This window comes from Chenopodium quinoa, unplaced genomic scaffold, assembly GCF_001683475.1.
Source record: "Chenopodium quinoa cultivar QQ74 unplaced genomic scaffold, ASM168347v1, whole genome shotgun sequence".
NCBI lineage: Eukaryota > Viridiplantae > Streptophyta > Magnoliopsida > Caryophyllales > Amaranthaceae > Chenopodium > Chenopodium quinoa.
The window spans coordinates 21,962,817-21,974,072 of record NW_018742204.1 but is presented as its reverse complement, the minus strand read 5'-3'; the positions used below and the strand labels follow the sequence as shown (position 1 = coordinate 21,974,072).

The 11,256-nt window shown below is 35.7% G+C and overlaps 1 protein-coding gene across 1 annotated transcript; it reads right to left on the bottom strand.

Annotated features, from left to right (window-relative positions):
- Positions 1 to 570: 570 nt before the first annotated feature.
- Positions 571 to 9,481, bottom strand: LOC110723608 (ATP-dependent RNA helicase DEAH12, chloroplastic-like). Its single transcript, XM_021902956.1, has 3 exons — positions 8,039 to 9,481; positions 2,783 to 5,939; positions 571 to 1,993 (listed from the first exon to the last, which is right to left on the bottom strand). Exons 1-3 carry the CDS (start codon positions 8,873 to 8,875, stop codon positions 774 to 776), a joined length of 5,214 nt encoding a protein of 1,737 aa, XP_021758648.1. The 5' UTR covers positions 8,876 to 9,481; the 3' UTR covers positions 571 to 773.
- Positions 9,482 to 11,256: the final 1,775 nt, after the last annotated feature.

The following is an 11,256-nucleotide window of genomic DNA, read 5'->3' as shown; positions in this document are numbered from 1 at the left end:
CCCATTCACAAAATCACAAGTCTTTTTCATCTAACAACTCAAGGTACAGAATTACAGAACCAAACATTTTCAAATTTTACTCAATTATATTCTTACACTCATATTCATAAATATATTCCACAACTATAATTGTATAACAAATCAAATCATATAGGTTGCATACTATTACCAATTCTCATCATCATCGAATTATTTAAGGATGGTGAGACTGTTTTTAGTAAACAGTAAATGCAATAAACATTATTTGAATTAATGTCAACAAAGAAAAGAGATTTATTATACTCTGTTACCTCATAAAGGTTCACCTACAAGCAGTTGTGCCATAGTTGATGAGAATTTCACCCAAATGATAATAATAGAATAGTCGAAGTACTAATTTACAGTTGCAATTCTGATAAAGATATCCTTTTTGCATTGTCTCCCAAAAGTTCTTACTGTCTGTTTCACACCAAAAACAATTGGAGGTGTAGCGAAAACACTCAATTCAGTGAGTTAAAATCTAGAAAATGGTACCTGAGAGACTTTTCAAAGGAGAATAAGAAAGGGGGGAAGCATAGAAAGCCACATACATGCGTCAAACCTGCCACGAGCACTATATGTACTCCGTATATATATAACATCATTACCAAACTCGATATATACAGAGGGATCACTAAAGTTAGTTTTAGACTGTAGTCGGAGCTATGGGATTGTGGAAATGTACAATGAGCTAAACTAAACAAGCCAGTTATATACATGACATCTAATGGTTAGGATTAAGATAAATACCACTTTCATGTAATCCCGTGATGTATTTCCCTCAAATGGCTATAACATTCATCACTATCAGCAAAGTACTCCAAGCAAACCCAACACAAATGCTTCCCACATTTACATTCAACGTGGTTGCATCCCTCGGACTTCTCAATGGTATGGCCACAAATCGGACACCTCTTAACGTACTCCTCCTTACCTCTCCACCACTCTCTTAGAGATGAATCTGGATCTTCCTTGAATTCCTTGTACTTTTCACATGATAAGTAAGGGTGGTACTCCAAATGGCATTGAGTACAAGTCTCTGCATAGCAAGCCCCACACACAAAAGGCTCCCCTGTCTTTCCTGGACCATCAGTCTGATAAACAGAAGGACAATCAGGTGAAGGGCAAAATTTGAATTTGCCGTAACTACATGCTACAAATGCTCGCAATGAAGCCATAAAAAGCTCATCCAGCTTTTCAGATGACAAAAGAGATTTCAAATCAACAAGCCAAAAAGGGACGCCACAACCTTCATGGGCACAACAGATAGGGAAGCTATCTATGTTTTTTATTGCTGACTCACATTGTTCCACTAAACATGATCTGCAGAGCACATGCATGCAGCTCTCAAGCTGATATGCATCCTCCAGTTCACACAAACAAATCGAGCATGCCTTTTCACTACAAGCATTAGGCTCTCTTGAACTACCACTAACTAGTGCTATCTCATTTACAATCTCCTCCAACTTTTGCTTTGCCTCTTTAGTACCACAAATGGAAATGACGTGACGGCGTGTATTAAGAGTGAACTCAGTTTCAGGTATCTTCTCCTTCAGCCCATGCAGGTCTGGGCCAAACCTCTTGACAACTTCCTTCATCAAGTCATGCGGCAGTTCAACTCCACGTAGATGGATCTCTAAGTGCTTATTCATTTGGAGATTAAGAAGGCGCTGAACAAACTGCTCCTCTGCAACAACAATCTTAGCAGAAGGCCCAATCATTCTCACATTAAGACTCTGCCTGTCAAAATATATGTAGATTCTCATTTCTTGTTGTAGGGACTTCATTAATGTGATACCATCTCTAGAAAAGAGCAGCTGTAGAACAGCTGGAGTGAGGCTGGCATGATGGATAATTTTCCCTTTCATAAGTTCTTCCAGTGGTCTTCTCAACTCAGCAACAACTTTAGTGGCTGTTGCTGAAATCTTCACTCGATAAGAGCCATTGGCATTCCTGTCTAAAGTGCATTCAGTTCCTGTAAATAAAGTTTCCTCATAACAGTTAGACATATAAATCATAGTGGTTCCACAACTATTTCAAAAAGAATATATCATCATAGTGGTTCCAACTTTGTAATCCATCTCATAAGGGGAAAAAAACACCCTAATTTGCTAATAAGCACATTGTCCAGCATGCCTTTAACTCTATATCCTCATTCCTTATTCATGCTAACATGGATTTAAGATAAGAGAAAAATGAATAAGGGTAAAAAAAATCTAAGAGCCAAAAATAAAAATATATAATAAAATAAAATAAAATACTCCGTAAAACACTAATAGAGGCTTTCATCAAGTCAAGTTGGAAAGATGAACTCATGAAAGTCAACACAAACAAAAAATTGGGTTCTTGATATGAGGCCCCTCATATAGCATGATAAACCTGAAGTTTGTAATTAAGGTAATTCCTTATTTGAAATTTTAAAAAATCAAGTGAATTTGAGGAAGTGATTGATGAAGTTTAGTTCAGCCAACATATAATCGAGTAAATAACACTGGGGTGCATAGCAATTTAATATTCATTATTCATTAGATATGATTCTAACAGCAATTAAGTTTATGGTTTTTGAAAAATGCTACTTTCATTTACTTAAGCAAGGAATTTCAGATATCTCAGCAGTATCACTATATAGAACTGATGATCAAGAATTCAATGCAAGCCATTTGAAACATTGAAACAGTGAAGAGTTCGATTTAGGCAACAGAAAGGGAATGAGTAGAAAAATATTTTGAGCAGACAAGTGAAGTTTCCATGAATTTACACATACCTATTTGACGGTTAAATCTTGCCACCAAGGAATCAAGTTCTCTCTTGATTATAGAGTAGACAGCAGAAGAACAACACACTGAAGTGTAAAATAAACGCTGGCATTGTATTTTCTGCCATGATTGAAAACCAAGTAAAGCCTTTCCTTCAATCTCTTCTAACGCTCTTGCCGCCTCCAAATGTAACCTTCCATCAAAAGTAATCAAAGCTCTCATAAAAACATTCTTGGGCTCTGGAGGAAAGACCTGAACTCTGCAGAAATTAATCTGTGGGGCCCCTTTTGGCATGAATACAGAAATCTCTCTAAAAAGAGCTTCTTCACATGCATGGCATGTTGGATCTTCCACAGCATCTCCCCTGACCAAAAAAAAATCCATAATTCTTCGATTTGTAGCACTCCTCAATACCTGTAATATTTCAGGTTCAGAAGCTTCCCGATCAATTCCACTAATCACAACAGAATCAATAGACTTTTCACTACGTTCACATTTTAGATATCTTTCTCCAATCCGCAGATTAGAGAACTGTGAAACCAGTAAATCAGCATCATGAGCCATGCATTTAACAATACCAAAGCCTCTGCTAATTCTACGAGGCCATGACAATTTTGCTTTGACAGCAGGAAATGAAAAAGGTCGGTCTATTCCAAATGTTGCCCTTGAAAGATTCACTCTAAGCAAAGAACCATCAAACGTAAAATTGTTCAACTCAGCAACTGCCCTTTTGGCAGCATCAGGCGTCAGAAACGTAATACTGCCCCACTTCTCTTTATCTTCCATCTCTGAACCATGAATTACAGATTTATGGACAGCACATACTCCTGAGGCATGACTTTCAAAAAGCAATAAGAGCTCTTTATCATCAATAGCATTGGCATTGGGATGGAATACATCAGCAGTCAAACATCTTTTGTCAAGCTCTAGATGCTTAATTTCAGCTCCAGACCCGAAAAGTGCAACAGGAGGGAATGCACCAGGACCACCATGATACAAACATTTTTCCACGCATTCATTCTGTAATGATCGTCTTTCACGATCCAAAGCAGCCTTAACATGATCTGAAACCTTTTCGATGTCATCTGAAGAAGTATACAACCGAATTTCATCCTTATCACAGTCAACTTCAACGATGATTCTTTCATCTCCGCAGATACTTCGCAGTCGTGACACAAGATAAGTCAGACCATTATTATACTTCCCGCAGAATTTCTTAAGAAGGGTTTTCCCATTGCCAGATAATGTCATTACTTGCAGCTTTTGACTTGCCAGTCCAGAAACATCAAACAGAGGAGGGAGGGTAAGAGCAGATAAGAGTTCCTGGTTAAATGCAGTCACACACGTCAAATATTGACAAGACATTGATAATAATTCACCAAAGACTACCCAATCAGGCCTATGATTGAACATCAACAGAGAACAGGCAGGATGAAGCTGCACATATTGCCCTGACAATGCCACTTTATAGCCGAGTTGATCACTACCAGAGTACATTGCCACATTTTCAGCAAGGGAAGCAAGAATGGCCATTGTAAGATTCCTGTCATGCTCCGTGACACGCTCAGGTGTCCAGCCCCAGTAACTTGGTACAATAATACGAAGTTCGCTTTTAAGACAGCTCTCCCATTCACAGATGGCATCATGGCATCTTTGCATTGCCTTGGCATTAATGCTGTTATCCCAACACCACTGATTCCTCCTCTTTCCCACTGGAACATCCTCCCATGCTTTGTAAACAGAAAGCAGCGTAAAGAGATCACCATGAGGGTGACAAAATGACACCTTAAGACGGTCAGACTTCAGCTTATCTGCAAGGTTACCAACTCGACAAAATATACTGCTGGCATTTGCCAAAACTGCAGCAAGAACAATACCTTCTTTTTTCAGGCCAACACTGCCACATCCGAGAATTAGCTTACCTAAACGAGGCTCGATGCCCAGTTTAACCAGTGACCGACCAAGGTCAGTCAATACAAAATTGCCACTATTTGAAGTGACAGCTCCCAACTGCACAAGATTTCGAATAGCAATATCAATTGCCTCAGTGGAGGGAGCATCAATGAAATCAAACTCACTAATGTTTTTTACTCCCAGTGCAATAATTTTCAAGGCAGCAACACCCAGATGTACTCTACGAATTTCAGGTTCTTGCTGAGCAGTCATCGAAGTAAAATCATCCAGAGAGTACAGCCGATAACAGCATCCTGGTTCTGTTCTCCCAACACGACCAGCTCGTTGGTTAGCAGAACTCTTGCTGATCCAGCATACTCTCAATACATTCATGCCAGAACCAGGTTCAAACCTGCTCTCCTTAGCCAGACCAGAATCAACAACAAACTTGACCCCTGGAATTGTCAAGGATGTTTCAGCAACATTTGTTGCAAATATAACTTTTCTTTTTCCAGGGTAGTCCTGGAACACCTGTGACTGCTCTTCATATGACAGCTTACCATGTAATGCCAGAGGCACCGCATCAGGTACAACCAACATTTCACAAGCCCATTCAACTTCCATGAGTGACGTCAAAAATGCAAGAATGGTGCCTTCTTTCTCAGTTCTATGGATTTCAGTCACCAATCTTACAACATCATACACATAAGGGGCAATGTTACCAGATGACCCAATAAGTGACTGAGAAATTCCTTCACAGAAAGATGGGACATATTTCACATCAACTGGGAAATTTCTGCCGACCACCGAAAACATTCCACATCCAAAGAAATATTCTGAAAGTTGCTTAGCATCAGCTGTTGCAGACATGATAATAAGTCTCAGGTCAGGCCTCAGAGGAAGCAACTTTTTAAGCATTGACAAGAGCAGATCAGTGTTTAGAGTTCTTTCATGAGCTTCATCAACAAGAATGCAGGAAACCCCATGCAACATCTTGTCATTCATACAGTACTGCAGTAGACAGTGATCTGTCATATATATTAGCTTGGCATCAAATTGCTGAAGAGATGAAAAAGACCGATAGCAGCTGATAGCATTATCTTCATAACACCCATAACTCTCTTCTTTAACTCTACGTTCCAGTGAATTTGCCGCAATCTTTCTTGGCTGAGTGCATATTAAAGATCCATCGCCAACTAAACCTGAATCAGCAAGAAATTGCACCAACTGAGTACTCTTTCCCGATCCCGTTTCCCCAATCAACACCATTATCTGCAAAATTAAAACCAAACAATCATAAAACAGAAAGGGATGATATAATACACAAAAAAATCCACCAGAAAAGAAGGCAGTGGGATTCTGAGATATGCAATTCAGTTTTTATCAACATTCCAACCATCATGTATAAGTTTTCCTCCTCCGTTACCAATTTTCTTCATTACAAGATTATTGGGTAAGCATCACTCAAACATGAAACCTATAATCATTTACTAAACCATTATTTTTTTACAGTCTCCTTTGACCATTATATCTTTAATTATGTATTTAGTAAAAATCATGAAAAATTAATATTTTGGGACATACACATCCTTCTACGTATTATGGTTCGTCCAAAAATACTTTTGAATTTAAATTTTTTTTAATTATACAAAATATTGATTTACATGTTTGTTTTGCTAATGCACAACTTTGGCCATTTATATCTTATAATAATCTTCTTTCAAATTTTCCAAAAAAATAGATTTGTTTATATCTTTGACTACTTTTCACACTTGTTGATGTTTAGCTAAGACCAATTATATTTTTAATTTTTAATAATAATTAAAATTTTATTAGAAGTCTATATTTGAAATATTTACACGAAGACAATTCTAGCAAAATTCCACTTTAACATTTTTTTTCTACTCCCTGTGTTTCAATATTTATATGCTCACATTGACTATAGTTTTAACTAACATATTAAAACAAATGTTATCGTGTAAAATGTTGTTAAATACAGTATAATATCAAATGTTATTAAAACAAATTATATTAATTTAAAGTTTCAAAATATTAACTTTTTTTCTAAATTATACTAATATTCAAACATATACGAAAAATATATAGGGTCAAGTTATTATGAAATAGGGGTATTACATACCGTGTAATAAGTTATTCACTAGTGTTGGTCAAAACGGAGTAGGGAGATTGTACACCTGGGTGTAGGGTGCAAGAGCACCTTGGTAGTACACATGACACATGATGCACCCATGTGTATTTAATTCTTATTTACTAATCAAATGAAGAGCAAAACCTAATACTCCTTCCGTTTTTTCAGTGCAATTGAATATTATTCCCTCCGTTTCATAATAAAATGCCTCTTTGGGTTTTTATGTGGAAATTAAGAAAATTATAAATTTATTAAAACTAATGATTAGAAATACATATATGCAAGTGGAGTTAGAGAGAGATAATAAAGAAAAAAAAGTTGGGAATAATAGAAGAGATAAAGAGAGAAAGTGTTGAAAATTGATGTTAAAAATACAAAAAATAAAAAGAGAAATGGAAAAACGAAGATAACTCATCAAAAAGATAATAATGTCTAAAGTACAACTTTTAAATAGAAAGAGACATTGTATTTTGATTTGCCCGAGAAGGAAAAGAGACATTGTATTATGAGACAGGGAGTAGTATTCTATTTATTAAAACAATTTCAACAAGTATCCGCAATACTATATCTTTTCTTGTACTTAAATAAAGTGTGAGAGTATTAGGTTAATTGGAAGTAAAACACCGGGTGTATTTAATTTTAAAAAAAAACAGTTAAAAATATGCCTTAAAAATAAAATTGGTGGGCACAAAGCTAAAGAAATAAGATTGGTGGAATCTTACAGTATAAAACTGTGTGAGACAGAAGAAGAACATTTCTTTTCATGCAGAATGCAGTGCATACAACAACAAATTGATTCATAAGTTTATAACCATAGAACATGAAAAGACGAAAATACCCTTGTTACCTTAAGGTAAATGTGGTTCATATCTTCATACTTTCTTTGAGGGTATTCATGTCATTCTCACACCATAAACAACAGAACAACCCCTTCTTTAAAATTTTAACTATACACAAATTATTTCATCGCTTTTCTAATTACAGCATTCACTTTGTCAATTTTTCTCATACGCCTAACACCTTGTTGTATGACTTGTTTCTTACGTGTATGTTACTCCGTATAACCCAAACTACTTTTTATTTGTTGCGGCGCTTTCGTTTAACATGCTATGGCTAAAAAATAGTCTTGGTTATACAACGGTGACAGACTAAACACGAGTAATGACACTATATTGCAAGTTATTAAAAAAAAAAAAATAGAGATTAGCTTAAGAAAATTGACCTGCTGAGAACTGATCTCCCGGAGAAGTTCCCGGCGATAAGCATATACAGGCAAACCGTCTCGAAACCGACGACATTCCCTCGTTATCAGATGATAAATCCTCGGCCAATCGAACCCGCCATCATGGAACCAATACGGCGAATAACCTCCTTTACATTCTACACCTTCAATGTAACAACGCAAACAACGAACACCTGCTTTAAACTCCTGAATACGCTTAACAATCAACTCTTTCTCACTCTTCAACACCTCCTTCTTCTTCCTATTCTCCTCAAATAGCTGCGGATGTTGTTGTTTCTTCATAGCAACAAAAACCGCTGCAATTTCTTTCTCCAAACTCTGCAATTTTTCCTCCCAGTTTTTCACCTCTTCTCCAGAATCCATACCTCGAAGCTTCGCCAGAAACAGCGGTTTCAACCTATCGTTAACCTCATCAACATCAGACGGAACGATGACGTTTCGAATCAAAATTGGGGTCAAATTATGTTCGCCATTGAAAAGCGCCTCCCAGAATTTAACGACACCTTCACGAGCGCAAATCCATTGAATGTAATACAGAAGAATTGACGACGATTTCCACTCGAAAACGACGTCGTACGGTCGGAATTTGCAGTGTTTCACCAATACGCTTTGAATAACACCGGAATTTCTGTAATTGAAGGTGTCGCCAGGAAGAGGAGAGAGCTTGACGATGAAATTAGGGCGGAGACGACAGTGGTCTTCTAGAACATCCGGCGGCCGTCCACGGTGGTCATCCGCCGGAGATTTGTGATTCCGGGATGAATACGACGAAAAATTCGAGTGATTTCGGAAACCTGGGTTGCAAATTCGAGCCATGAGAAAAATTAGGGAGAAAAACCCTAAGAATTTGGGGAAAAATTTTGAAGGTGAAGGGTTTTAGCTGAGAGAAACAGTGGGTTAGTGAAAAATTAATTTTTTTTTAAAGGGCAGAATAATTATAGAGGGGTTTTTGGTTTTGGGTTTTTATTAAGGGTGTGAGTGATTAAATTAATTAGATTTAATTGTTTTTATTTTTTTATTTATAGAGATAGTGAAAGTTGGATATGATGGAGATTATGAGTTGGAAAAGGTTAATGCTTTTTATTTTCTTGGTGATTTTCTTGGTGATTTGTCGTTTTTCTTAGGTTAGTGTACTACCTATAAGAGGAGTACTTTTTGGAATCCTTCTAGAATAAGCAATGTGATTTATTTGAATGTTCTTTTGAGTAGGAGGGTAAAGAGTTTGTGACATTCAAAGGAAGGGATAGGGAACGCATGGTGCCCTAATTTAACGGGTTTTTATATAAAGGATCTTGCTAGCGAGCGTTGCGGGGCGTTAAATAAGAAATAATTATATTTGTTCAAAATAGTAATGAGTTAGGAATGCATGACAAAATTACATGTTGTTCAGTATAATTAACATTAGTTCTAATCTAATATTTTAATTTTTAGTTCTCTTATCTAATGCCCCGAAGGCGCTCATTAGCTTTTGCCTTTTAAAACTAGTTTTGTGTCCTGCGTAATGCTCGGGAATTGACCGGTCTACTTATATGATAATTTTTTTGAATTATATATAACTTTATCGAAAATAAAACTCTAAACTAAAAATTTTATCAAATTTTATCCTAAAATTTTATCCAAATAGAATTCTAAATAACTTTTTTTTATCTTATAAAGCGTATTTAAATCTATCCAATGTGGCACGACACTTGGCAAAAAGTTTATCTTTATATATTAGTTATTATATGATATGATAGGAAGGAAGTTTAGGGTCTGTTTTGTTCAGCTTAATTTTAGTTCGGTTAATTTCAGCTCCAATTAGTTCAATTAAACTCCAATTAGTTTAGTTTTGTTCAATTCAATTGTTTTCAGTAAATCGAAAGAGGCCCTAATAAGATAAGGTTTTTATTTTCTTCTAGTGTGGAGTGATGGAGGAGATAGATTTTGTGTGTGTTGTTGAATTTTTTTGATTGATTGTGTAAAAAATTTTAAGAATTGTTGATTTTGGTTATGATGCAAAAGGTGGAGTAGGATAAGCATGAGATTGTCTTCCTTCTTGAGTAACCTAGATTGCATGCAGAAGATAGCCATGCAACAAAAATCTCGTATATAAACACTTTTCTCCTTCGTTATACATGAAACGGCCTTTTTTATGAATGAGAAATCTAACTTTTTTATTTTTCCAAATTAGATAAAATATAGTATATCATAGCAGTGTGTAAGTAACAATTATCAAACAACTAAATAAGTATCAATTTATAACTATCAACCATTTACACTTTTATAGTTATCAACCATTTTATAGCTATCAAGATCAACCAATTTTCACATCAATAGATAAACCATTTTTCACATATATATGTTTGTGAACTTCCTTATTAGTTATATATGTTTGAAATTTTATTGAAAATCAACCATACCATTGATATGATATTGTTAGATTAGGTTTCATCAATAATAGCTCTTTGTATTTTCTTTGTTATTCTCATTCATAATAATTGCCCCATTAAAATATATATATAGACAAAAGGAATACTTGAAGAGCAAGCCTAAAGATGATTTTGTGTCGTGTCTTTGTGCGGACCCACGTGTTTTGGGTTTAGTTAGGCCTAGCCCACGAGTTATGTGTCAGGTCGGATAGAAATTTTCAAAAGGATGGCCCATGCACGACCCAATTCAAACCCATATGCCATCGTGCTGGTTGTGTCAGGCTTGTGTGGTTAGTCAAAAGTTCATTGATTATAGCATGTTTTGTCATGTCGTACCTTATCGTGCTTCTACCACATAAGGGTAAGTCTTATATGTGGCTAGTCACACAGTGTGACTAATTAGTTTATAAGAACAATGTTCATTTATAAGTGTGAGTAACCTTGTGTTGTCCATAAAAGTAATTCAAATTCATTATATAAATAAAATCAAATAATTGAGAAATAAGTAACCACATTTGTTCATTTGAGTAACCCCTATTATTTTATTTCAACAAAAATAAAATAAAATAATAATTCTACTAATTTAAGAGAGTAACCCTTGTTTTTCATTCAAGTAATCTACATACATGCAATGTTAAGGTAACCCCATTAGCTCATCACCGTGACCTCTATTATTTAATTAATTGCCTTATATGTGATTATGTGAAGTGGCCACATCATGTAGTATGTAGTATAAGAATTCTATATGTGGGTGTAAATATTATCACAATAATACCATTTTTTTTTTTA